General features: G+C 41.1%; 1 protein-coding gene across 11 annotated transcripts in view; it reads right to left on the bottom strand.

Moving 5' to 3' along the window:
• The window catches only part of RAD51B (RAD51 paralog B), a 538718-nt gene that overhangs the window by 162395 nt on the left and 354012 nt on the right, over positions 1-22311 (bottom strand). For all 11 annotated transcript variants that reach the window (XR_008550226.1, XR_008550227.1, XM_054691203.1 and 8 more), the window contains one exon: positions 587-683. Coding sequence is in view for 9 of the 11 variants with exons in the window: in XM_054691203.1 (XP_054547178.1) it covers positions 587-683 (97 nt within the window). In the remaining 2 variants the exon portion in view is untranslated. The remainder of the gene's footprint in view (positions 1-586; positions 684-22311) is intronic.

Genomic DNA, 22311 nt, shown 5'->3' with positions numbered 1-22311 from the left:
GTAAAACTAGAAACCACCCACTGCTCAGCAGTGTAATTCCCCTAGCTTCGAAAATCACAGCCAACCTGACCTTTGCTAGCAGGAGGAGGTGGAGAAAATTTACCAGCATGGAGAATTTTTCTTAATATTTCTGTAAAGCAGATCGGGAATGCTACATCCCTGGCACATGATACTGGTGTGCACTTTTAGCCAGTTCAAAAGTACCCAGCAAAACAAATGGCCAAATTGCTATGGAACCACAGGCAAAGCCAAGCGTTGACCATCGGTCTCACAAACAGTCACTTAGCAGTTTACCAGCCCTCATACTAAGAAGCCAAAACAACCCACAGAGGAGTGACAAGCCCCAAGATGAAGGCGGTGGGATGCCTGTGAAGATGACTCAGTCAAGTGAAAAAGGAAGCTCCTTACAAAGACTGTCCAAGTGTAGGAGATCAGATGCCAGGAAAGTTGGCCAAGCCAAAATCGGCAGGTTCCGGCCTGGGTTCACTGGCCAGGGCTTGTTAGCTGGCTCTCCCACCTCTCAACCGGAGGCAGTGGGGCTCTGCGTCAGTGTCAAGTTTCAGCCCCTTTAGGACAGATCCCTTACCTTCAGACAGGGACAAATCATCAGCTGGAGACACCAGGTCTGCCTGAGAGGCGAGGGCTCCACTCAGATGGGTTGTAATTTGATTCGTCAAGATAACCTGTGAACAGACAAGGAGAAGGGGGGTGGGAGGGAGAAGAGGACCAAATTAGTTATTAGAGCCATCAAAAGGCAGACTGTGGCTTAGGGGAAGACTGATAGGACACAGGTAGGAAAACCCCAGCTCTGACTTTCATCAATTTTATCTGTAGGTCAGAATATCTGGCAAACGCTATGGGTCATTCAATACACAGAAAATCAAGGAATAGGCCAACTCTTTCAGAGCTTAAACACTAATCCTTTCCAAATGTTGAGTAACTTGGGACTGAGAGGTGTTGCTATAGTTATAAAATGAACCAGAGAATGAAGATGTTTATACACACATTTTATCAAACTTTAATTTTTAAGATCTGCAACACAAGATATTGCTAGTGCTGTATAAAAGCGATAACTTAAAATGTGAATGCCTGTGGCTTCTGCCCTTATTAACTCAAAGGCAGTTTTACTTTCAAATTTGTGAAATTGGAGTAGTTTCCTCTCTAAAGGAATTATACTCTTTTTGTAAATTAGTTGAGTTCTAATAAGAGAAAGTCTCACCATGCATTTTAAACACAAATTAATATAATCCTACTGTAAGGGCATGAATGATACAGTGCAGGTTTTCTGATCCCATGCAGACCGGGTAAAGGAGGAGTCAGAGTCCTCAGTGGTTTTTTGCAGGTCTTTTATTGGGGTTACCAGTTACACAGCAGGCAGGTGTGCTGGGGGGTTGGAAGGCTGGCAGGTGCCCGCCAAAGGCATGCACTCAGGACCTCAAGGATCCATCATCTATCCTGATGGCGGGAGGGCAGAAAAGCCTGACATTTTCTTTACCCTACACCTACCTATCCAAAATAAAATTCATAACATTTAAAATCCCTAGAAAGGACTCAAAATTACCTAACATATGTGGTCCACTGCCATACAATATTTTCATACTTGGTTCAGTCAAGAAGATAGTCTTTTCCTCAAAAACCCTCATTTGTAAATTTTACTCTGCTGTTTAGAAATCTAAAGTGAAGGAAGACTAAAATACAAATTCCTCCTGGAAAATTGTAACTTGACTAACAGCAATTATTTCCCAAGCTTTGAATGTCGCCATCATGGGTCCAAATTGTAAGCATATTGGACTGGTGACACATTATAAATTCTATGCTAATGGAAGCTTAATTGAGGGCTGAGAAAGGAGCTTGATGGCACCATCAGGTAAGAAAATGAAGTGCTCTGTAAGCAAAGACAACTCCAGGTCTTTGTGCAACAACTAAGCTAGTGAGTCCCTACAGTCGCTGTTGCAGTGACTAGCTATTGCAGCATTCACTGTGTATTTACCAACCTCTCATATTCTTTGGTATTGTTATTTTTCAACTGTACTGGTAAGAGTCACATGTTATATGTCTTCAATTAAAATGGCTGGACATGGTCAATAAAAGTCTGCTCTTCTAAGAAACAAATATTCATATTCTGGAGTGAATGGGAAATTATGTTCATTTCTCTCCTTATAGTATAGGATATGGGTTTGGAAATCAATAAATTGGATTCAAATTCTGACTGATATTATAAACCATGAGGAAGTTACTTAAACATTTGAGTTTTACTTGTTCATAAGTAAATACCTATCTTCTAGAATTGTTATGAGAATTAAATGAGATCATCAATGTACTTAACACAGTGTCTGGCACATAGTAAATATTCAATAAACGGAAACCAGTGCTGTTTTTTCCTTCAGAATGATGCTATATAAGCTAGTAAATTAGTCTATGCAATAGGCATCCGACAATTGCCTCTAGTAAAAAATCAGTTTCCTATAATAGAACATACTTTAGTACCTGAATGTTTTTACTATTCTTAATCCTTCATAACTTTCATTCAATGGCAGAGAATTTTTGTAAAAACTTCAGCAAGAGAAAATAGAAATTATGGAAGGCAAGGTCAATAAGATACTGGCATTGTTCTGAAAACACTACGTGCTTTATCTAGCTAGCAAATAAATAGTAAGGTATCTGTCTGTCCCAGTTAAAAAAAGAGAGAGAGAAGCTTCTAAGATCTAGATCTAAGAGATCTAAATATGTAGCTCTATTTTTAGAGGATTCTTCTAAAACATGACTTGGTGAAAATGAACTCAACTCTAATGATGTGGTAAGAGTAACGAGAAAACAATTACTGAATATCCACTATGCAAAGCAAATCATCATATACAAAGTAGAAAATAAAGAGCTAAAATTGCTCTGTGTCTGCTGTAAATATGTCTAAGCAAAAAACTTCTAAGTTAAAAAATAGAGCATTTTATGAATACTGAATACTTTACTGAATACTTTACTAAAGTATTCAGACTGATTTTTCTCAATATTTTTATTTTTTCACAGGTCTTAAAATGGCAACTTGTACTAAGATAATAGTTTCATTGTACAGAACTAATAAAATGATACCCTGCAGAGCCTGTAACCAAACTACAGATGTGTCTCAAATTTGAGATACATCCCCCCATTATTACTCCCAAAGGAAGAGTAGATAGAGAAGAAAACATTCTCCCTTTCCAATGGTAAGAGAGCAAGCTCCTAAGTGGTTTTGCTGATTCCTCTCCCTTTCTCCCTTTTTCTTATGAATTTGAAAGCCAAATCACTAAAGGGATACACAGCAACCAAATGCAGGGGTTGCTAATCATACCATTTTACTGAATTATTGCAGTTTTCCAAAGTTGTGTTCAGCAAAATGATAGAATGGAAACATCTCCAAATAGCATGGATCATAATCAGTTCAGGCAGAAACCTGTAAATATGTTGTCCTCCAAGGCAATCTGCAGGCTTGAAAACTACACTCTTAAAATAACTTATAAAATACTATCACAAGTTTAAACAGTCTTAGCAGAATCTTGTTTCTAAAAATGAGTTCTGACACTTCCAAGGGGCTTTCTTGAAACGTTGCTTCATTGAAAAGAGTGGAGCTTCTGATGCTTGGTACTAAATTCGTGCAAAAGCAGTGCACAGTTAGGATGAGGGCTTTGCAGTCAGACACAAGTTCAGATTATAGGTTCTACTGCTTACTAGCTGTACGACATTGGGCAAGCTTCATAACTTCTCTGTATGACAATACTTAACTCATGGGATTTTGAGAATTATGCATGTAAAGTCCTTAGCATAGTGTCTGGACAATAGCAAAGGTTTAATACATGTTAGCCCCCATCACTGTTCTTAGTTATCCTTTGCTGATTTGTACCATGCTTGTCTAGATAATCTCTGGCCTCTTCCCTTTTGTATAGCATAGAGGCCACAATGGACAAAGAACAAATATTTGCTTTTGATATGTTTTAAAAAGCAAGAAAATCTTCATCGAAATGACATCACCATTTTCCTAAAAGTATGGGTTACTTAAAATGTATAACATACTCTTAGGGCCTCCCCAGTGGCGCAGCGGTTGAGCACTGGGTTGCGAAAAGCTGCCCGCAGCCTCTGCAGTGCCAGTTTGATCCCTGGCCACCAGCGAGGGTCCCACATGGCGCACAGACCTCTCCTGCCATGCCCGCTGCTCCCCTCAGCAGTGTACTTTGTCAGTCTGCCTGTTCTGCTCCCCGCTCTGGCTCTGGTGAATTCTCTCACCCCCCGAGCTTCTGACTGTACCCAGTGCTTGTATAAATAAATAAATAAATCTTTTATATATAACATACTCTTACTAAAATCAACCACAAATCCAAATGTCAGGTTTGTACTAAAGGGAAGATATGTTTGTTTGTTAATGGTCATGATTATATCTGAAGCCAGGAGGGGATGGAATCCAGTCTAAGGTTTACTCTTCAGGAACTGAAAACACCATCCACCAACTGGAGGGAATCGGCAGTCCTATCATCTGTGTAAGTATTGTCTCTACTCAGTCTATATGGGCTTATTACCTGGGCTTACTTGAACTGTCCTCCTGGTTGAAGGACTTCAGGTATATCTGAATAGGAAACAGTACCTTATTTCATGTCACACAGACCTTGAGTCTCATTTTGAGAGCCCCCCTCTCAAAGCAAAATGAGGCTGGGAGCTTTCTCCCTTCAAAGACCACACCCCTGACTTGTAAGTTTCCCCTGGTATTATCTACCTTCTCTAAATGCATCCTGTTCGAACCTTCTGGGTACTCTATGCTCAGTTAAAGGAAAAATGAAGCTCTCTAGAGAAGAAGAAACTTAAGAGTATAGATTCATAAATAACCCAATAGGTCCTTCTTTCATAGACAGCAGAACTTATAAGCTAGAGAAAAAGAGATGGAAAGACAAAACCGATTAAAGACCAGATGAACTGGTAAGCAGGTGTCTGAGAACGAATGCTGTTTTGGTCAGAAGGCAGAGGGTCCTAGGGGTAAAAAGCCAAGAAACATACAAATAAAAAATATATGACTCATTTCTATTAAGTATTAAAAAGATAACTTAAGAAAACGAATACCTGGAAATAGGAAGACCAAAAAAAGCTGGTCAAAAGAAACATGAGGCCCCAGTCAGCAGGCTGGGGAGCTGGAGGCCACTGACCAACTGGGCCTGACTGTCCACTACTCTCAGCCTCCAGTGCAGACCACCTGCCTTCTGCTGGCCCAGCTTTCTTCAGCTGTGCTCTGATTACATCATTATATCGAGGCTATGTGCGCAAACCCTCAAGCCTCTAGTTCCTGGTCCTGAATACATACTTTTTATTTATTTATTTATTTATTTATTTATTTATTTATTTATATAAAGATTTATTTCTTTTTACAAGAACCAGGGCACAGGCTAGATGCGCGGGAGGGTGAGAGGATTCACCAGAGACAGAGCGGGGAACAGAACAGGCAGACTGACTAATATACACTGCTGAGGGGAGCAGCAGGTGAGACAGGAGAGGTCTGCAGGGCCATGTGGGACCCTCACCGGCAGGCCGGGATCAAACCGGCACTGCAGAGGCTGTGGACAGCTTCACAGCGCTGTGCTCAACTGCCTGCGCCACCAGGGGAGGCCCTGGTCCTGACTACATTCTGCCTGAAGGGGCCACAGACTAGTATGTGACTAGTCTGATGCACCCTATTTGAAGTATTCTGAAGTATCTTTGTTAGGCCCCTCTAAATAGCAGCCCATCATAAGTACTGAAAAGTGGCAGACACAAGAAAAAGAGGAGCAGCCCTGGAGAAATCAGAGTGGGGAAGTGCCTAAAGGCAGTCTCTGAAGGAAGAAACTCCATTATACTTGCCTCTTGGAAGATGACAAGGACTAAGGATTTTGTGTTCAGCCAGGCATAGAATAGTTTGGAATGAGCAATCTGGTCCTGGTCAGCAAAAGAAATAGTCATGCTCAGCAAAACAATAACTCCATATTTATATGTCAGACTTTTTAAGAACATAAGAAAATGGCAAATCCACTCACACACCTGTCTGTGGGTGCAGATGAGAGGAAAATATTGCATACCCACCTTCAAAGAATGAACTAGTCACCTGCCAGAGATCAAGAGGTCAGTTAAAAATGGGTGTGCAGGCCTCCCCGTCTACTGTTTTTTCTATGGCATCATGGAGCAGAGATGAGGAGAAAGCACAACTATCCGACTATAAGCCTAGACCCACAGTGACTTCTTCAGGCTCTGATGTCCTGGTCTAGAGAATTCAGTCTATAAAAGTAATGAAGGGATCCAAGAGCCAGATATACATTATGTTATTGTCATGGTGCTACAACGTAAAAGCCCAATCACTTGACAAGAGTCCTCCTGCCCTGGATGCTAATAAATAACCATCAGTGAAGCAGGTAAAATAGTTTCAGCTTGAGGCAACCTGAGCCTGATTTTGCCAATCTTTCTAGTGGTTTTCAGTGGCCCTAGATACACATGGCTTATCATCTCTGATGCCCAAGACCACTTGGAAACTAACACTCTTTGTGGATGTCATATCTCTGTGCAAGAGAGTTTAAGGGACAAGCTGGTTAGAGGCAACCTCAGGCATTTTGGGGGCATTTCTACACCCATAAAAACATTTGCTTCCTCCTTCCGCCCACTCCCTACCAGAAACCTGCCACTATCTAATACAGAATCAGAAAATTTTAACATCATTTTAACTAGGCCTGGAGGGCAAGATGCAATGATTATCTTGATCCACACAGCTTCCAGGTAAACAGGCAGACTGCTGGATGACCTGGCCAGCCAGAGAAAGGACCCCCTTTGAGCAACAGAGAGACATTGAGGGGCTGGCCCTGCACACAAATTGCCTGCCTGCAGCCAAATCCAGCACTCACCAGGACAGGGCTCTAATTTTCACAAACTCTGAAGATAAGGTTATATATTTTTCTTTTTGTATTAAAAAATGGTCTATCTGCTTAAGGTACACATTTTTTAAAAATGTTACTTTTGGTATCTAAAATGATCCTAACTTCTAGATATGACAGTACCCTTGCCTTCTAGCCAAATGGAGGTCTTGGAAAAGTCAGAAATGCTGAGTTTTAATCCTGGCTCTGTTAAAGGTTGCTGAATGCCTTGCTTTTAAGGAGGCAGAGGCCGGAATTTTCCTGTGAGAAATTGTTAAGGTTCATTGAGTCCTTTCATCACCAAGGCTTAAGAGAAGGCCCTGGAGTGGTTTTCACTACACTCTCTTCTTGCTTCTCAACCATGACAACCATGGGGGTGTCTGCCCCACCCATAAGCCATCCAGGAGCTGTGAGTGATGCAGAGGAGTAGTGAGAAGAGAGACAGAGGGAGAATGACAACATGAGAGGGCCCTCTGGGTATAGTCCAGTAACAGGGAAATTCCCCCCAAAGCAGATCTAAGGGGTCACACTCCCAGACTCATAACTGTCCCCTGGCAATTCCCCTTCCTATCACTTCTACCTTTGAAAAGATATTTGATATTTGTTGTGAGGAAAGGACAGACCAAATATTTTGAAGTTTCAGCATCACAAATCTGGTTTTACTATTCACTGGCTCAGGTTTGCCAAGCTCTGGAAATTATAAATCATTCCATTTTGAAAAAAATAATCATTGCTCTTTAGCGTCAGCCCAGTGAATATCAACTGTCAGTTCCAAAATAAAGTACTGATAGGATTTAGTATTCCAGCCTGTTATTTCCATTTTGAGTCTGTATGACTATTGCTTTCTGGGAAAATCTGCAAATGTTATGGGGGATGTTCCTCTAGAAATGTTTGTGCTGAAAGGACCAAACTTCAATTTGGCTTGAAGGAAACACTGTTGTGGGAGTCAGGCAGCTGCCTTTCGTTTCTGGCTCTGTCACTAACCCACTGTGCAATGCTGGGAAATGCTCCTAACCGCTCCATACTTAAAAGTGTTGTGAGTCCACAAAAGATATGAAGAAAATGAATGTATGATGAGTAAATGGAGCAGGCTGCTATGAAGAATGTCCCTTGATTCAATCTGCATTAGTATTAGTGTACATAAAATCCCACCATTATCACTGATCTTACCAGTTAACTCTTAGTATCAGCTCTCTCTTAAAAATCCATTCCACACTGAAAGAACTTTAAATAACTTTGTGTTTATACTTTCTATCTTGATAAAAGTCACATCTCTTATGGAATCTGAAGGGAAAATCTGTTTTGTAGATTCCACTGTGAAACTCACAGGCAAAGCTAGAGATAAACTTTGCCCAGTGGAAGAGTACCTAAAGATCCTGGCTCTGTATGAGACAACTTAGATGGGGCAAGAGGAAAAGTCTCCTCCATCTTCCGCAAACACACTCTCACTCAATCACAAAGGAGTTGATAATAGCCCTGCTTCCCTTCATCTTAGCCATGGCCTCCGCTGCTGAGTTCAGAGGAAGTGCACTGAGGTAGAACTGCATGGAGATGTCTGCCATGCCGGCAAAATGATCGCACAGCGAAACTGCACCCTGACAGGACAGCTTTCTCGTTGGCCTACTTCTCCCAGGGCGCACATGCGAGGGGCGCAGTGGAAACCCTGGGCCAGCAGCTACTGTGCCCCAAATGTAGGCGTGAAGGCCTCTGGTTCCACTGCTGCTACGCTGTTCCACTGGCCCCACGGGCTTGAGGTTAACACGTGTTGGTTCTGGGTCTCACTGAAGCGACAGTTAGAAGGAGGCCACAAACAGCAGGTCGGTGTGCTGTTTCCACCTTCAGCCCAGCCTCGGCAGCATCCTGTCAGTGATCTCGGCGTGCTGCAGGAAATCACACACACCATGGGTGAGCGGCGACAGTGCGTCTGCCGGGGCTTCAAACGGGGCAATAGCTAACTGTGTGCAGTACTGCAGTCAGCAGGGGGCCAAAAAAAAAGTCCTGTCCACCCAGGGCTTGAAGAAGAATAAGGTCAATTGGCAGATGATTCTGGGGTTCACAGAAATCTTCCTACCAGGCTGCACTGCGCTGTCCACTTCTGTGGCCAAGTCACTTATGTGTTTGGTTGTCTTCACCCATTCCAGAGCCTCACAGAAAGGTAGGGGAGGTGAATTTCCAACAGCCCCCTGAGTTTCTACTGACCTTTTTCAGGTGTTTTTGTTTCTTGAGGGTGCTTTCTATTCACGTGTTCGCTTGGGCTCTGGGGATTCCCCTCCCTTTGATTTGCAAGGAGGATTAGAAAGACACAGCTTTGTGATCCTTCCATCACAGACTGCTATTAACTGATTTCCCCTCCTCAGACTCATTTGAGACCAAGAAAACAGTTCTGTTGAGTCACTTGCTCCCTGGGGGGTCTGAAAATACTGCTCTTGGGGGGAGTCCAGCATGATAAACACCCACTTGGCTATTCTCCAGCCTCAGCTGAACTCAAATGACTGAGAGGGGAGGAGCCCAAGCCCAGAGGAGCCTCTGAGAAACCTCCAAAGGGGGCTGAGACAACTCTGCTCTGACTCCTTGAATCTATGCCACCCGAGAAAGTGGCATCCTAACCACCAGGGGCTCGCCAAACTCCATAACTGGTTGTGGGCAACCAATTCTACCTCCAGAAAAAAAAAAATCTGTGGCCCAAAAATGGGAGCAAAGGTCATTCACTGTTCAAAAGAAGGTCAAAAGTTCTGCCTAGGAACATATTTCTAAAGCAACTGCCTTATCAGATATGCTCTTAAACAAAAACTATTTGCCATCCTTAAGGAAGGATGTATACAATGTTTTTTTTTTTTTTTCTTTTTAAGGAGGTAGGGGGAACTGAAGCAATGATGTGTCCATACTTAAATAAATGACATAATATGGACAAACAATAATAACCTACAATTAAACACAGTCAACAAAGGAGAGACACAAGAAGAATAGGCCTAGAACAAATACATTAAAATGGCTAAATATTTACATGGTAAGTCGAAGCCGGCTTCCTTCCATGGCAATGCCCTTGGAGTGGAGGTCTTCCATCAGGGTCACTAACAAGCCAACTCCCAATCACATGCTTCAAGCCCATAAAACGAATGTCCTGGCCAAGGACAGATCACACTTGAGGCACAAGTCTAATGCCAGATGACAAATAGGTTTGTAGTCTGCAATACCCACTCTGGTGCCTTGGGAATGGCCCAACGGAACACTGCTCCAAGAGCAAGTCTGAGGTAGTGCAAGCTCCTGAGCTGCTAGAGGGGGTGGTGAGGCACGTGTGCTGCTGAATACAAGTGCATAGGGGTTATACTCTGATTCTTCTTCCCTTGTTTCCTGTTGACCATTTTTTTTCACTCTCATATTAACAAGAATAACGATGCCATTTTACACGTGTATGGTGCTTTGCATTTCTCGGAATGGGTACATGGAATGATCTTAGCTGGTCCTTGTTACTTTATGAGGAAAGCTGCGAAATCACTGAAGCAGCTGCTGTGTTAGGAGAATGGACTCTGGAGTGGAACCTCCCGGGTTTCCATCTTGTTTCCATCACCGGATAGCTGTATAATTTTAAGTCAAACACTAAATCTCTCTGAGCCTCACACCAAATAATTTAGAATGAGAATTTTTCTCTAATTATGTGATGTATGTTTTTTTCTCTAACTACAGTATAAATTTTATGAGATCTTATGTATTTCTGCATCCCTGTCACCATTCTAAGGGAGGGAGAGGTGGAGGTGGGACTAATGTTTATTGAACATGTGTATGTATCAGACCTAGTCCCACATGCTTTACACGCATTAGCTGAGATCTCGTCTGTATACCTCATTGAGGTGAACATTATTACCCTAGTTCTGAAGATAAGAAATCTGAGGTTCAGAGAAGATGAAAATTTTTCCGAGATCATGTGGGAGAGCCAAATTCAAACCAGGTCTATCTGGCTCTATAGGCTATCCTAGTTAGACCACATAAAGGGGTTCTCAACTCAGTCTGTGGCTATCTGCTGATTAGTTTCGTCAGAGCAAAGCATTTGCTGATATCTAACTGATCAAGTACCATGTTGCTCCACATGTAAAGAAAAACTGTACAAAATCCTTAAAAATAAGACAAATTTCAGTAGTAAGAAGAAACCAGTCGACTGTTAGAATGCTGTTTGGTAGAATCGGAAAGACTGAGTCTCCAGGGCAGGGAGGAACCATGCTCCAGTAGGTATGGCAAGAGAAAGGACAAACTCCTGGCTGCTATTTCTGTCTTGACCACTAACCACCCTGCTAATATTTTCACTTCTGCTAAAAGGTGATGACAAGAGTTTCAGAAAAAAGGTTAAGGATGGGCAGTTAGCTGGTTAAATGTGGAAGCTCCACAAAACAACATTGGGATCGGGAATAGGGGTTCACGGATGGGAAAAATTCCACTTTGGCGATTGTCCTTCCAATTTCACTTCAACTCATGGGGAGCGGCACTGGACATGAAGCAATCCTTAAGTAGAAATGGTAATAGTACATTTATAAAAAAAAAGAAAAAAAAACACCCTATAAGGGTGTTTTAATCTTCTTAGGATCCACTTGAACCATTCAAGAAATTCGTTCTTATTTTCCCAATTGAAATGCTATTTATATTCAGGTTGGCTACTCCATATAATGGTGGTGCTAAATTAAAAAAAAAAAAATGATGTTTAAATGATGCTTGATGATGGAGCCCTCTGCATCCTGATGAGGCCCTGGCCTAAGGGTGAAGACAGAGCTGAGCTGAAAGATTCTGGGGTAAAGGTCTGTTCGGGACCTCTGAAGTCATTCAGTGCGAGGACAGACCTGAGAGGACTTGGGACCTTGGCAGGTTTTTGGCTATTTTGCAATTCTTTAAGGTGCATCATGATCCCTTGGAAAAAACTGATGCACGACCTGTGGGTTGTGGCTATCCATTCTCACATATCTAAAATGCCACTAACTTCAGAATCCTGAGGCTGTGGGCAAGTCTTGTGGAAGACTTCCTGCTCCCATCAAGGCCTGGAAAGGGGTTGCGGCTACGAGCTGAAGCCCAGCTGGTTTGGAATGGGACGACAAGCGAGTTCTTCTCTCTCTGGTTATTTACAACACAGTATTTCTTCTCATGGACTCCTCCTGCCCTCCCCAGGACCACAGTGAAATGACTAAATCTGCCTGTCGCTCCAGTGAATCCAGTCAAATAAATAAGTCAATTCTTTTTAAGTTTTGTGGTCTCAACTCCTTGTTGGTTTATTGCAAAATTAAAGGGCACACAGAGTAGAACCATCAATCAGTAACCAGCAGAGGAATAAGCTCTTTGTGGAATGTACTGAGAAGCAGGAAAGAAGGAGAAAAAAAAAGAAAAGGAACCTCATGAAATGGTCATTTGTTAGGAGAACAGAGGAGGGAAATCTGCATTTCACATGCAGCATCATCTAGGAAAAGTCTTTTTTTTTTTTTATTTTTTTTTAGGAAAAGTCTTATTAAAGGTTTCCTATCTCGCCAGGAGAGCAAGCACGGGAATGCAAACAGGAATCCCTCAAAATGATCTGCCCTTTACTAATGTTGGTTTCTTGTGGCATTTGCTATATTCCATCGACACAGCCAGAGATCACAGGGCCAGAGGGGCTGGAACAGTGACTCAGCATATTCAAGCAGGGGAAGGAGAGGAGAAACCACTATTGTTTATTAGAAAACAAACAAACAAACATAACTGGTTCCCTCAGCAATCTGCTCCAACCGGACCTTCCCTTAGTACCCTATTATTTAAAATAAAAGCACCTAGTACCATGGCTTACTTGGAATTTTTAATAAATGCTATTTCATAAGGATAAAAACTACCCTTTCTGCCCCTGAAAAACTAACATTTTTCTGAAAAAGGGAGAGGGACAGAAAATTAACATTTGCTGAGCATCCTCTGGGTGCCAAATACTATGTTCAAAGCCTTATTTGCATACCCTCCTTTAGTCCTCACCTCAACCCTAGGAGGCAGGTGTCCTTATTCCTCCAGTGAGGATAAATATATTCAGTAACTTACCAAGCTTGAAACAAGTAGTAACATCTGTGAGTTCAAAATCATTTCCTGCCACCAGATACAACATGTCCAAGCATGGCATCAGGCATCAGGAAAACTACTGTGGCATAAACCCACTAAAAGAAATGCAATAGAAGGGAAAAAAAAAAAAAAAAAAACAACCACGTATTGATAAAATTACCAGTCCTGTGTCTACCTGGCACATTTTCTGTTCTAGATAAGTTTCTCTTGTAGACAACTCGTTTTTTTTGTCCATTTCACAGGAGAGGAAAGCAAGGTACCAAGAGGTACAGGAAAGTGCTCATACTGGGAAGCGGAAGAGCCATCAGGCCATAACATGACTGACTTTGGGCCAAGGCCAGATGCAGCCTTTGAAACAGCTTGGTAGTAGAAAAAATTCTTTATGCTGCATTAGAAAAATGAAGGGGGGATGGGTGGATGGATGCACAGACAGATGGACGGATAGATAGAGGTAGATATAAATTACACATGAATATATGAATTTAAAATCTCTCCTGAAACTCCTTATGGTCTAGCATTAAGGTACATGTTATATCTCTTTCCACATCAGAGGGGAAAGTGACTAGCCACAGGTTCACAGTATATACTGAACCCAAACCCAGGTCTACTGACTCCAAATCATGTGCTCTTTACATTCCTTCATCCTAAAGGGAAAGCACTTCCCAGAGGGAGAAACATGAGAAACACGAGAAAGCTGGGACAAGTTGTCCTTGTTTTATTGTAATGTTTAGTATAATAGGGTCTTGGCTTCACTTCTTTTCTCTGAGAGATATGACTATCCACACTCTAGAATCTTCATGTGCTCCCTGAAGGTGGTCCTATGTAGTAATGTGGGACTCATTGTAAGGGCTGATTTTGGTTTATTAAAAATGTCCCCATTCATTAATTCACCCAAGAAGTTCCCAAGAGAGCAAAATGGAAGCAAAAAGCTAGAGAAAGCTGTGTCTGTAACCAGGAAGATTCAGGACCAGCCTGGAAGGAGGTTAAAGAGTAAATGTGTATTTAGGGCTTTCTTCCTTAACCTCCACCATCCTCTCTCTGCCCCGCACACCCCATGGGTCTTATATACTTATCCTTCCCAGCACAGAACCACTCCTGGATCTCCATTCCATAGTCAGCATTACCTTGAAGGAATGTGTGAGCCCAAAACTCCATCCACCACTAGTTATAAAGTTACACAATTCTTTCTCCCTGTTCCTCTTTCTAATGAGCTAAACATTAAATAATTCTTAAGTGACTTTTGCTGTCTAAGGAGTGCCCCGAATGACACACTGGTTGCTCTCATGCAATGACTCTAAGTGGTCTTGAGGTGGATTTTGAATGTAGTCTTCTGATTCCAAATTCGATGTTAATTCTCCTACATATCATTTTCTTCCCTTTTCTGAAACAGAAACTCTCTATATAGATTTCCCTATAGATAATTGAAATATTACTCAAGTAACTTAATTATATTTTTAAATTTAAAATGTCAGTGAAATGTTTATTAAATAATAACTATGGTCAAAAAATAAAGGTCAAAATGATGTTAAAGAGAAGAAGTACAAATATGTAAATAAACTATTGGGCTGTCAGAAAAGTCACAATGTATTTTTTCTATGTTTTCTACACAAAAATATGTCATGACTTTTCTGATAACCCAATATAATGAAAGGAAGCAAATAATCCTTATTTATAAAATGGATGAAAGGAAAGAGCTATGAGAATCTAGAAGATGGGAAGAGAAGATTTCTCACTGGGGGACTAAGGGAAAATATCATTTGATCTGGCCTTGAAAGAAGCGTGTGATTTAGTACTTGAGAGTTATGTGGAAGGTCATTCCAAATGACAAAAAGGGCCCTAACATCATAAAAATGTGAATCTACGGAGTATTCTGGTGGCGAACCATAAATAAGCTTTGGAATAATTAGAAGCTGATAAAAAAGTAATCTTTATCTTTCCACAACAACATGTCAGACATTTATACCAGGAATTTATCTGTCTCTGAAAGGAGCTCATTGAAAAGCATGGAAACAGGCTCCCCAGTGAAAAGAAACCAGAGAAAAGTTACCACCTTCATGACGCTTCTCATGTCTGTGTATCCCAACCTTTCAGGAGGGAGACGCAAGGTGTCTTCATAATTATATCCTGCTGCTGAAGTTGGTTCCGACAGGACAGTTTCTTATAGTGAAAATATGTAAGTTGAGCATTAAGAGAGTGTATGAAACTGTAGAGCTGAGTTTCAGAGTGTATATAAAAGCTATATTCTACTAAAACACATCAAGGGGTCCAGGCCCCATTACAGCAGAAAGGAAAAGCCCTAATTCATAGGCAACAGGGTTTAGGAAAAATCTTTATGAAAGACTTACTAGCAAACTAGGGGAGTAAAAGCTAAAATAAAACAGCCAAAAGTCCTCAAACAACTTGTGTCATCAGTGCTCATCCTGGCAGCTTTCCGTCAATTCCCTCATAGGCAGAAGAGACCCCACTAGACAGTTTTCCTATTATGGAGAAAGGAGACATCACGAGCCAATGTAGAGTCCCTGGATTTGTTCCACAACCTCAAAAAAGATTTTTTTTTTCCCTGCCAGTCACTTTTCAACATTACTGACAAAAAAGCTTTCCACTTATCTGTTTATATTTTAAAGCCAATCGCAGGGCCTCCCCTGATGGTGCAGCAGTTGAGCACTGGGTTGCGAGGCTACCCACAGCCTCTGCAGTGCTGGTTTGATCCCCAGCTGCCGGCAAGGGTCCCACAAAAATAAAAAATAAAAAAATAAAGCCAATAGCAAAGCTCAACTAGAGATTTAAATAAAAACTTTCATTAACATAGAAGCATATAACTTTCATGTAAATTCAGACAGTCACTTGGTAGTATGCTAGGGTCACAGAGAAGTCCCCCAACTCAGACTTGGAAATAAGGAAAATATGATGGTCCTCTAGAGTTATATGAGGTAATCAGCCTAAGAGACTCAGAACAAAATCATAAATCATACAATGAAAGGAAAGAACATGCACTCCAACAAATAAAGGATCTAGATAATGACCATTGGAGGATGATCATTAAGTGAATCTTAGATGAAAAGTTGATAGGTAACTTGACAATGGAATGATCAGGTTATCATTTTCAGAGTCCACTGATCAACTTAATTACCACTAAGAATGGTACAGCCAGACATTATTGCCTTATGATATGATGAAATAGGAGTACACAGTTCCTCCTATAGAATATTTTTACCTTAAAAAAAAAATCTAAACCCTACAACTACTAACTTACAAGCTATAGAATAACAAGTTAAATGAGATCAGGAGGAAGCCCTCAGCCAAATCTAGAATGTATGGTATTCTATATCCAACTTCTCCAAAAAATCATCATAAAGGAAGATTTGGGGTGACGGTTGCAGGATAAAACAAAGTTAGGGAATATAATAACCAAATGCAATCTGTGGATCTTATGCAGGCCTTTATTCAAATGGTTTCAAATGCCCCTGTCAATTTAAAGATAGAAATGGAAGGTAGGTGGGAAAATATGTGTTCCTGTGAGAAATTGAAACACACAAACAAGGAAAGTAGGGAAGGAGAAGAAAAACAGAGAGAGAGAGGAAGGAAGCAGTCATAATCATAGTACATTTAGTAGCTCATCGTGAGTATTTACACTGGCATAATAATGTAAAGGTCAATATAGTTTTAAGTGAATATTAACATATACTCAAAATGAGAAGAAGGGGAAGAGTAAAATTGAAAGTGGTGTAAGTGCTTAGTAGTCATCCATAGGAGTCATCTTCAGTAGGAAAATCAAAAAATAACAATTTAAGTACATCATTTTGAAATACGGAGGTAATTAGCAGGATCAATAATTCAATGAGTTAAAAGTAGCTTCTTCCAGAAGGTAAGAATTGAAGAGAAGGACATTTGGGACAGGGGAATGGTGGGTTTCTATTTAAGTGTTAAGTATTGTTTATTAAATTTGTAAAACAATGCACATGTTTTACTTTGATGAAAAGTAAGATTTAAATTTTAAAAGCACATTAGAAGGATGTGAGGAAGAAGTCTGATAGTTGAAACATAGTCAGAGAAGCAAATGATGGCAGCACTGATTCCAAAGCCAACTAGGGCTGCCAGGAAGCCCTGAAGACCATATAGATCTAGTAGTCCTACTCTACTAACAGGTAGATCTGGTCTATGGAGACGGAGAGCAAGCTAACAGGGCCTGACACTAGGAGCACTTGAGTCACTGAGCTCCCCTATTATTAATTCTATATTTACCTAGTAAACTTCCAATAATTAGATTTCCCATTTGACTTGCCTACAGTGGAAAATGTGCTCTTTAGACAGACATGCCTACACAATGCACAGGAAGCTTCCCTTTTCATTGTAAAATTAGTATTTTGGCATTTCACTTGTCTGGCCTATAAAGATTTGGTACCAAGAACAGGGTTAGGTCCACTTGGGTATGATAAGCTCTGGGTCAAAACTTGGGCCCAGGACCAATAACCAGGTACAAGCCAGTGAGACTCTCTGATGTTGGTGAGCAGTCTGCTCAGCAGAAAGGACCTCGGTGTCCTTCCCAAATCACCTTAAACACGGCACAACAACCAGTTAATTCCTATTTCCCGCCCCCCACACATTGTACCAAATAATTTTGAAGCAACTGCATTTCACCATTTCTATGAAGCCACAGTGGATACCTGTAGCTTTTCAAGCTAAGATATTTTTCAACAGGACCCCACAGGACACTATGGGCAGAAGCTGAAGTTCCAGAACTTTCAAAACATAGAAAGTGTTTATGAATTTAAAATATTACAGTAGCAAAAACATAAAATTTTTATAAAGAAAACACAGTAATAAACATTACTTAGTACTTTTAAAATACACTTTACATTTAATGACTCACTCATTCCTCAAAACCCCCTGTCATGAAGAATCACTCTGCTTTTATCTCTATTTAATTTACTTTAAAAGGTGGAAAATAAGATAGAGCAAGGTTGAAAATTTTGGCCAGTGTCACACAGCAAGATGGGGCACAGATTCACACCTGACCCCACAGTTAGAGGGTACAATGGAGGCAGAGTCCTCCTGAGACGCACTCACACAGCAGATGAGAACCTGGAAGAAGCATCTCTCACAGAAGGAAATGGAAGCCAATTGGACTCTTGAAATATAATAGCCTCTCAAAACCATAGCCACTGGAGCTAATGCCCTGAGCCCTGCATGAGCGGACCCAACAGCCAAGCTACAGAAAGTGCCCACACAATCGCCTGGTAGAGCAGAGTCAACCAGAGCCCCTGTGACATCTGGATCCAAAACTGCAAAAATAATGCCTGAGGGCCTCCCTGGTGGTGCAAGGGGTTAAGCACCACACTATGAAGCAATCCACAGCCTCTGCAGTACGAGTTCGATCCCCGGCCAGCCAAGGAAAAACCAACAAGGCGCAGCAGACCTCTCCTGTGTCACCTGCTGCTCCCCTCGGCAGTGTATTTCAGTCAGTCTGCCTGTTCTGTTCCCTACTCTATCTCTGGGGAATCCTCGCACCCCCCACATCTCTGACCTGTACCCCAGCTCTTGTATGCATAAATAAATAAATCTTTAAAAAAAAAATGCCTGAAACAATAACAGAACTGTCTGATTATAGAACAAAGAAGGGAGGACACCACATCAAAATTGTTCCCTGTTCCAATTTCAAGTCGAAACATAGATCTCAGAAAGATAACAGACATTTGCTTTACTCCCACCCTGGAGAAAGAATGAAAAGGAAATGGTAACATCAATTTAGTACATTTCCAGAGTCCTAATAAAATCGTTTCTCAAACCTACCATGTGCTGAGCAGTGACTATTTGCCGGCAAAGAGGATAATTTTACAAACATTATCATCACTGACCTCAGGATAGCTCAAGTTAAGGGAGCCATGAACTGGTTAGTCTGCTAAACTCTTTTCATGGATTACCTTCTTTAGTCCTGACCACTGTCCTAGGAGTCAGGCCATCATATTAAATCCACTTTACAAGGGAAGAAAGTGAGTTTAGAGAGTTTATAAAAATTGCTCTGTGTAATGGTAGTGCCAGAATTTGAAACTATAGCCCAGAACCCTGATGAACTGGAATGCAAAGCCTGGCATTTTCACCATGTTATTTTGCCTCTTTATTTCTTTTGATCTTATCAACACAGCTTCAAGATTAGTGCTATAATCCTTATTCTACAAATGAGAAAACTAAGACTCAGAGAGATCAAATCATTTTCTGAAGACACACAGTTGGTAAATGACAAACCTGGGTTTCAAATTCAAGATTACTTGACTCTAAAGCTCTCCACCACTACAAAGCATTATCTGTTCTTTCACTGGGCTGCCAGTTCTGTATTTCAAGGAATATTTCTCAAAGGCTTACTATGGATCAGACATTGTTCCAGGCACTTAGGATACTCACTGAACAAAACATCTAGAAATGCTTGTCTTGAGTAGTCTATATTCTAGCAATGGGAGACAGACAATGATCACAATAAATGGCAAATGATACAGCATGTCAGAAAGTGATTATTTCCATGGAGAACAAACTAGAGTATGTTTTGGGAACAGATTGAAATTTTAAACAGAGGAGGCAATATAGGCTTCACGGAAAAGGGGAAATATGATAATAGACTTGAAGGAGCTGCAGGCAGCAGATTGTGGATGTCTATTCAGTTCTGTATTTTCTCACCAGAATTCTTTAAAACAAAATCCTCTAATCCTTTAACAACTTATCTCATGTGGACATACCAAGGAAGCAGAAAAGCTAAAAAGTCAAGAGCCTTGGTTTTGTTACTGACTTGTACAAAATGTATATACTGCAAGGTGACAAGAAAGCATGCACTCAGTTCAGCCACCATTACAAATGGAAACGGTAAGGTTGGGAGGCTGAGCTTGGGCAAGGAAAAAGAGAGCTAAATATTTTACATATGGAGGACTATATCCCAAAGTAAGCTGCCTTCCCCAGACAATCATACTCAGCAAGGAACTCACTCTGAATTCCACTCTCAGGTCTCTCTCTCTCATTATTTTGCAGATTCTGATCACAGGAGGCTGTGTGATCTAGTGCTGGAGCTCAGGCCTTTGATCAGAACCTGGGAAAGTTTCCCTGGGAGAGGTCTTCATCAAGCTCTCAGTTACAGATGTTAGCATACAACTATTCCCATAAAATTACTCTGCACAATAGCCAAATACTGGCCGAACCCCTGTGATCTAAATGTGGCATCTCCAGAAAACCAGAAGACAAGCTTTCTGTGCTGCAGATGGCCGAGGAAACCTACTGTAAGGGCTCACTGCACATCAGGGGTCATCTGTGGCCATGGAAAGTTACAGAAAATTGAAATAAAAAAGAATCCCTCCATTAGAAAAGACCTGGGGACTCATCTTTCCATTCCAGACTTCTAATAAAGAAGTGTTCAAGCTAAACATTCAATTTGGGTAGTTGGCCTCCTCTGCAATTGGTTCCTCATTGACCCATTTCATTGACCCTTTCAGTTCACAAATATAATTCTTTGACCTGTATTTGGCTAGGTTGCAGGGCATCTCACAAGTGAGGGATATAAAAAAGAATTATCCAGTTTGGTAACAGAAGTTAAGGCTGAACGTGTCTATCAGGTAATGAATTAATGTTAGTTAATCATGACTGATTATTTGAAGTTTATTTCTAGGTTTTACTAACTCATTATCCCATCGGGTATGTGTATGTGGGGGTGGGTGAGAAGGTTGGTTCTATAATACAGTAACTGTTTCCAATTGGCAGGTGTGCAAGACCAGAAGCTTCAGATTGAGTGAGCAGGTAAACCCACGTCCTGATTCAAGGCCTTCCATCATCAGGTTCTGCAAAATAATGAGAGAGAGAGAGAGAGAGAGAGAGAGAGAGAGAGAGAGAGAGATCAGGTGGAGGAGAAAGAAAGAGAAAATGACTACTAAAGTTCTTCTTCAGGTTGCTAAGAGTTGAAAGGTGGCGAGACCAGAACACGAGGTCCCAAAACATGATATCATGGTAGGAGAAAGACCCATTAAGTGTCTAGACTGGAGCCAGGGGAGTGTTCTCACAGCCATCCACTTAGGGTAGCCAGTCAGTGACACCTGAGAGAAGATTCCTGCTCACACCACTGTATTTGAATCTTCACAAGCAAAATCTCTGAAGGGGAACACCTGTAGCTGGAAACAAGTAGAATTTTAATTCATCTGAGGCAGGATGTGGTCCCCTTTATCAACATGTACTTATTACATTTTTACCAAATATAGTGTAAGAACAGAAAAAGATGAAAAGTGAATATTGTGCAAATTACAGATGCAGTGTGCCTTTGAGGATTTGAAAGTCTCAGAGAAGATAGGACAGCAGGGGGGAAATATCCACAGTGGTATACAGAGTTATCTTCACATAAAGGTAAATTCTTTGAGGTAAAGCTCAAACCTTGGTCTTTAGATTCCCAGTACCTCACTGCCTCAGGTGAATGAATAAACCAATTCCATGGCTTATGATTCTATTTGTAATGAGATAGGATCAGACATTCTGCTAGGAATCTGTCACCCCCGAGAAAATAAAGGTCATCCATAAACAGTCACTTTGTCTGAATCCACTTCAGCAATTTCAATCTCTTCCAACCCACTATCAGTTTCACTTCCCTATGGGGAAGCTGCAAAATGTACACTGGAGGAAGTGAGAGTGGCCAGCTGGTGATCATGTTTCATTTTTTGAAAATGTACAATCTACCCATAGTATACATGCCAACACAGAGGCAAATGGCAGCACGGTATATGTGTGTGTTCATGAGTGTGCATGCATGTGTGCATGTGCGCACACACATACACACATTCAAACAGCTCATCTAAGGGAAAATCAACAAGACCTGAATATGTCAGTGTCTAGAGTGGTATCTCCCAGAGAGGGAAGCTAAAACCGGTCTGTTTCCTAGCTAACAGAGAATACAATCCTCTTCTTGTTGCTCAAGGAAAAATCTAAGACCTCAATCAGAGGACTTCTTTTATAGTTACTGTACTCTCCTCAAACAATTTCCAATAAAAATAGTACTTAGACCACTTGTTTAAAACAACGATTTATAACGTCAGCTGATATGTTACATTGAAACCTCTTGTGCATTACTTGACTGCTGAAAGGTTCGGCTTTATATGTGTAAAACGGGAACCATAAAACTGACACAACTCAGAATCAGTACAGTGGGAGCGTGAACATGGAACAAATGGTTTAATTCATTATAATAAAACATTGTGAAGATAGCAGCCTATGTGAACATTTTATATTATATTCACTCCAAAGTGGTATATATGACTCATGAGATGTTAACACAGACATATCAGCCTAGCAGATTATAATCCTCTATTGTCAATCAGGGAGACATGAGGCTGAATCCTGGGCCCACAAGCCA

Source organism: Talpa occidentalis, unplaced genomic scaffold (assembly GCF_014898055.3).
Source record: "Talpa occidentalis isolate TD23 unplaced genomic scaffold, MPIMG_talOcc4v2.1 talOcc4.11, whole genome shotgun sequence".
Taxonomy (NCBI): domain Eukaryota; kingdom Metazoa; phylum Chordata; class Mammalia; order Eulipotyphla; family Talpidae; genus Talpa; species Talpa occidentalis.
The sequence above is the reverse complement of the archived record's forward strand: the minus strand, read 5'-3'. Positions and strand labels throughout refer to the sequence as shown.